This window comes from Teleopsis dalmanni, chromosome 2 (assembly GCF_002237135.1).
Source record: "Teleopsis dalmanni isolate 2A chromosome 2, ASM223713v2, whole genome shotgun sequence".
Classification (NCBI taxonomy): Eukaryota; Metazoa; Arthropoda; class Insecta; order Diptera; family Diopsidae; genus Teleopsis; species Teleopsis dalmanni.
The window spans coordinates 12645861-12652224 of NC_051847.1; the positions used below are offsets into that span (position 1 = coordinate 12645861).

The window sequence follows — 6364 nt, forward strand, 5'->3', positions numbered from 1 at the left end:
TATTAATAATATTATTAATAATAAAAATAAAAAATTATTAATTAAAAATGTAAAACTGTTTCCTTATTTAGTTTTTTGTAAATTTTAAAGAAAAACAAAAACAAAAAATAATTATTTAAAATAATTCCAATATTCAAAAGCAATTGTACCTTTTACTTTTGAGACTAAGAAGCAAATAATTGATTGATGTTAGAACAAATTAAAAATGTTAGTTTTAATTACATAAAATTATAATTATAATCTAGAAATTGAACAATTATAAATTGATTTCAAAACATATTTGGTATTGTATATAGAAAAACTAAAATTTAAAATGCTTTTGAAGACCAATAAGAATTTTTCAAAATAAAATTAACTTAGTATTAAAGTGTTTAAAAATAAATATGTTTAAGAAATATAATGTTAAAAATAAAAAAAAAAATATGATTATATTGAAAATATAAAATGCTGAGATTTCAAATAATTAAAATATATCCTGGTTTAATATAAAATTTGTACCTATTTACTGAAGTGAAGTTCTATTAAGTCACAAATGGGTCAAATTTGTACGGTTTTTACACAATTACAAACATCACTCGTAAGCGAGTTAAGGAAAACATCTTATTGTCATATAAATCGGATTATAATATTTAACGGTTATGAATCAAATTTAATTATTTTCTAAATGAAGTAAATTAATTTTTTATTTCCATCCCAGTCACAAGACCAGAGTAGCCTAAATAAAAATTATAATTTAAAAAAACAAAACGTACTGGTCAAAAAACCTCATTATTAATTATTTCCTTTTGATATTCAATTAAAATAACAACATATATCCGAAAAAATAAGCAAGAAATTTAATAAATAAGTTTAAATTAAACTGAAAAAGAAAGAATTCACGGATTTATAAATGTTATGTTGTTACAAAATCAAATGTGAATTTACTTTTAAAATAAAATAATTTACTTTTGATAATATCGTTATGAGTCGCACTATTTGGTTTTAAGCAAACTTTAAACGCAGTCATAATAAAATTATTTTATAATATTATTTTTTAATCTAAATTAATAAATTCTACATTGAAATACATTTAAATTATTTTTATATACCTTCTTTAGCATATTTATCAAATATATTTTCTCATTTTTATACATATTTATTGAGTCATTCTTCAATCATAACATCATTTCAAACTATCTGTTCGCCATAATATGTACATATATATTCAAAAAATTTAAAAACAGAATTTTTCGAATTTACAAAAGCAATATAGTGTATGAGCACCAATAAATTTTATTGCCATAATGTCAGCATTTTATATATATCATTCTCGTTGCTATTAGTTATAAATCGTTAATATTCAAAATTAATTAAATTCAAAAGGTTAACAAAATTAATGATTAGTGGGAAGTACGAGTATATAGGATTACAAAATGTATATTTCCATACATATTTATAAGTTTACAATGTTTTTGACTTTATTAATAATATAACGAAAAAACAAGTTAAAATATAAATTGCAATAAAAATTAATAAAAAAAAAATATTAAATTGTGCGTTTTACATTTTCTTATCTTAACTTTAACTTTTATAAAGACACTACATAAATTTCATATATGTTAGGTTAGGTTATACCGGCAAACCCAAGAGGATCTACTTACGCCTTTAAGCCCATTGTGCTAGTGTAAAATTCAAGAGTTAAAACCATTTAGAACCTTTGACAAAGCTTATGATGTAATTCAAAAGAAGGTCCTGAAGGTCGCCAAGATCCTCAGAAAAGAAAGCCTCTAAAGTGTTAAGGCGGTGCCGTACATGTGCCAGACATTAGCAAAGCAGGTAAATTACATATTATTATCGGAGATTGGAGATTGTGGTTGTATCTGGAATATGAAAGTGAAAGTTCAGAATGATTTCTAAATTATATAAGCTAATTAAAAAATTATTTGCATTAATCAATATGTTCACATTATAATAAATTCTGTATTATCCATTGAAATAGTGTAATATCGATAAAAATAAAACTTAATTCTTTGAGAAGGGAAGAAGGGAATTTGTGATGTATTTTAGCAAGAATGTTTATCTATTCATTCCTTGAAAGTTTACAAAAAGGACGATATTCTTGTTTGTTAAAATTAATTTTATTAAAATTAAAATTAATATTTATTAATTAATTTTTTAACTTTATTTCGTTAGTGATAGGCACCTAACTGTTTAGCAGAAAAACGAGTTACGAATTTGAGCTCAACAGATACAAATTAAATTAAAATCGTTGAAAATTTAAAAAAAAAATTAAGAAAATTAATTCATTTTTACCGCATGGTGTGAATCCATTTGATATTAAAATACTATATGTAAAAATATCTAAATATTAAACTTTGCTTTAGTAGTTTAAACGCATTTAAAAAATAAATCAAATAGTTCAAAAATGGAATAGTTATAGAAATCTAAATAAAAAAGTTAAAAATAATCTATATATGCAAGTACTTTAAATGTGCTTTAATTAAAAAATTAGAACAATTGTTTATTTGTAAAACAATTATATATTAATATGTAATATTATTAATGTAATATTAATGTAATATTATATTATATATATATATATTATATAATATATATATGTATTATACCATTTATATATTTATTAATGTATAAAATGAGAATTTATTTGAAACAGATTATTTTGATACTGAGAGCATAAAAATTGTTACTTTATGAAAAGTAGCGTACATAATAATTAGAATCAATTATAATACCACCAAAAATCCTAAGTTAATAATATTGTACACCTGTTTTTCCATCATATACATTAGTACATACATAATTTAATAAAACAATATATCGTATTATTTTTATATTAGCTAAACATTTTAAGTTTAAAATTTTTATATATTTACTTTTCCTAAACGATTTTTTCGTATCCTAATTATTAATGATTTATTATATCAAATTTAATTTAAACGACGATGAAACTTCTACCAGCCGCTGTACACTTAACATTCCTGTTGTTAAAGTCAAAAAATGTCAATGTCAGCTGTTTACCGTATATACATTGCCAAATATCATTTTGTGATTTTTAACATTTCGAGGTAAATAATGTATTTTGTTTAATATAATTTTTAAACACATTTTCTTAAGAAATTAGAAATCGTATAAACAAGTTACCGTGAAAATGTTTAGATTTAGTCTCTGTTTATAATTTAATATCAAAAACTTAAAAAATTATATAATATGTGAGGTTATAGCAAGCCTGAAAGCGTCAACAATTCCATTTTGAAATTAAAGCAAGTGATTAAAAAAATATCCAAGAAAGTGTATGCTTATTTTTAAGAATCTATTAATTCCATAATTAAGTAATACCAATATTCAGCCATTCGTATTAAAAAACATTTTTACAACAAAGTGGTTATATTAAAGTGTTATTCGTATAACTATTTAACAATATATAAGCAATACAAAGCAAATATTAAAAACTATATATAGTAACAAGTTTTTATGATTTTGGTTCACTAATTAATGTTTTGAATTACCGCTGCAGTAGACAATTACTAAGCTCTCCAGGTTAACTCTCAAATCATATAGAGAAAAGATTAAAATATTTTTCACTATCACTTTTCACTCTGAAGCATTTAGCAACTTTGGCTTAGTTACTTAGATTAAGATAGCAAAACTATTGTCTGCCCATGAAGTAAAATGTTTATATTGATACATTTCAGTGATTAGAAATCAAGAAATTTTTAGATCTGGGTTTTGAGAAACCCAAACATCTATTGCAATTCCAAGCTACTAATGTAAATTTATTGAAATTCAAGATATCCCCAAAATTTCGTGCAACAGTCCCATTATAATATAATAAATAATTTTTTACAATATTTATGAAAATTGAGTTTTATACGTTTGTTAAAAACTAGACACTAATTTTTGTTCATCGATTAAATTATTGGGATTTGATCATTTAAAATATTTTTTTATACTAATTTCTTAATACTTTCATATTCACACAGATAAAACATGGGTGGACACGGACATGGTGAACCTTACAAAGTACCTCACCCATCTGTCTTTAAAGTGGAAAATTCTTGGCAATTAAAACAAGTGCAAGAGGCTTTAGCTCGTCAAGGATTATGTGACCCTTGGTTAAGGTAAAATTAACAATTTAATTTTGAGGTGCAAGTATAGATATATGAATGTCTGTTCTTTTAGAAATGAGGTCTGGCGTTATGATGAGAAACAATGGGGTAAAGGCCCAGGTACTCGTTTTGGTCGCTTATTCTTCCGTGGTTTCATTTGGGGATTTGCAGCTTTTGTAGTCACAATTGGTGCTGAATATGCATTAGGTATGAATAAAGGTCATGGACATGGACATGGTAATGGTGATGAGCACAGTCACGAAAAGAAGGATGATGAACAGTAGAAGTAATTGCGTTGTAAATACACTTATTTACATACAAATCATTGTGATTCTTATAAACACAACTACCAATAAATACAATTAATTACTTAAAACAATAGTTGCACAGTTTTTTATTACAAAACTTTATTTGCAGCACTTGCATTAATTTCGGAAACTGTTCATTTATATTACAGAGAAATGCATTTTTTTTAGACTAAGAATCGCATAATTTATTATATGCGCGGTTTCAGTTCATCGTAACATGAACGCAAAAATATTTGTGGCTTCTTAGTTGGGTTAAAGTATTCGTGGCCCTATAAAAATAATCATTGGATATTATTTAATATTAAATCATTTAAATTTAACAAACCTTTGACCAATCGTAGCCAACAGCATAAGCAAATATTTGTCCATTTGCATTGAAACTACATTTCGTAACCGATTGATCCATTGTTTCCGATGATTTCAATTTTGTACGCGCATCTTTGTCCCAGAAACTAAATGTGCCATCAGAGCCAACTGTTACTAAAGTACCATGTACTGGATGAAATGATATGTCGTTCACAGCGAAAATATCTTGGTAGCCAGCTGTGCCTGTTGTGCGATGGCATTTGAAAGTGAAATTATCTTTGGGACTAACTGGGTTAACATATTGTATAGCTACACGACCCTCAATACTGCCTAACGCATAGCCTAGAGAAAATAGGAATTATAAAACAATTAAATTAAAATCTTTTCATAACAAAAATCAATGTGCACTTACCAGTCGGTACTTTTTTCTTATCTCTAAAAATTGATACTGTCCGATGTTGGTATTTTAGAGGACTCTCTTGTCGTTTAAATTCAGTAGGACTATTTTCCAGTGAATATACAATTAAGCCGCGACCAGCGGTACCTACGACTGCCATTGGATAATCAACATCCGCACAATAGCAACGTTCAGGCAACGCAATTGACAACATAGGATTTGCGGAGCGAGTATCCCAAAACTGAAAAGTGGAAGTGGAAGCATTAGTATGAATGCTTTATAAGATGCTTTAATATATACCTTTAAAGTCTTATCCCAAGATCCTGTCATTAGGCAAGTGTAATTTGTGCCCTTAATCCAGTGACAAGTTTTAATTGGTGCATCGTGAGCTGCTACTTGCATTACCTGATCTGATGCTAAGTCCCACATTTTAACTTGCTTATCGATTGAGGCCATAAAAACTTTTGTGCCATCATCAGACCAGCACACGTCCAGCACTGGACCCCCTAAAGTTTTCATAGATTTTGGCACTGTTTTACCCGTTTGTTCAACTTCCCAGCAGCGCACGCTACTATCCCAACTACCAGCTATCAGAAAATTCTGTTGCATTGTGACAGGACTAAATTCGAGAGCAGAAATAGAATCTTCAGGTGGTGATACAACTTCAAAATCATTCATACGATTTGTGGAAGTTGTCGCTGCTGTTGCGCCAAAAGAGGTCGTATTCCCCAAAGTCGATTGGCCGAACATTTTCGGAAATTTCTAATTTTATAATATATTAATGAAATATTTATAACACCAACTGGCTTATAACGACAAAATACTTTCTATTAATTGTAAAATAATATATTAATATTTATATGAAACTCTTTACAAAAACAACAATTGGCAATTGAAATGCCGCAAAACTGACAGCAAGGAAATGACATTTTCTATACAGCGTTTTTGACAATTCATCGAGTGCGGTCTCTGCTTTTCATTTCTTTAAACGCTGATCATGAAAAACTCAAGACTAGATGGTGCTACTAACTTTTGAAACTAAAAAATAGAGGTACAATGTCATCATTATTTATTTATTTATTATATATTTTTATACTTATTCTTTTATAAATATAACAGCATTCATCTTTAGTGTAGGAAAGGATAAATCACACATTGAAATACTATTGCACTCAATTTTACAAAGTTCATCAGAAAAGATTTTATAATTCTCTGATATTGAAATAAAATATACATAATCACCCGAA

General features: G+C 26.8%; 2 protein-coding genes across 2 annotated transcripts; one reads left to right on the forward strand and one right to left on the reverse strand.

Annotated features, from left to right (window-relative positions):
* Positions 1 to 2992: 2992 nt before the first annotated feature.
* Positions 2993 to 4487, forward strand: LOC119682337 (NADH dehydrogenase [ubiquinone] 1 beta subcomplex subunit 3). Its single transcript, XM_038095752.1, has 3 exons — positions 2993 to 3065; positions 3981 to 4118; positions 4180 to 4487. Exons 2-3 carry the CDS (start codon positions 3988 to 3990, stop codon positions 4388 to 4390), a joined length of 342 nt encoding a protein of 113 aa, XP_037951680.1. The 5' UTR covers positions 2993 to 3065; positions 3981 to 3987; the 3' UTR covers positions 4391 to 4487.
* LOC119682336 (mRNA export factor) lies at positions 4481 to 6027 on the reverse strand. Its single transcript, XM_038095751.1, has 4 exons — positions 5418 to 6027; positions 5133 to 5358; positions 4740 to 5062; positions 4481 to 4683 (listed from the first exon to the last, which is right to left on the reverse strand). Exons 1-4 carry the CDS (start codon positions 5865 to 5867, stop codon positions 4603 to 4605), a joined length of 1080 nt encoding a protein of 359 aa, XP_037951679.1. The 5' UTR covers positions 5868 to 6027; the 3' UTR covers positions 4481 to 4602.
* Positions 6028 to 6364: the final 337 nt, after the last annotated feature.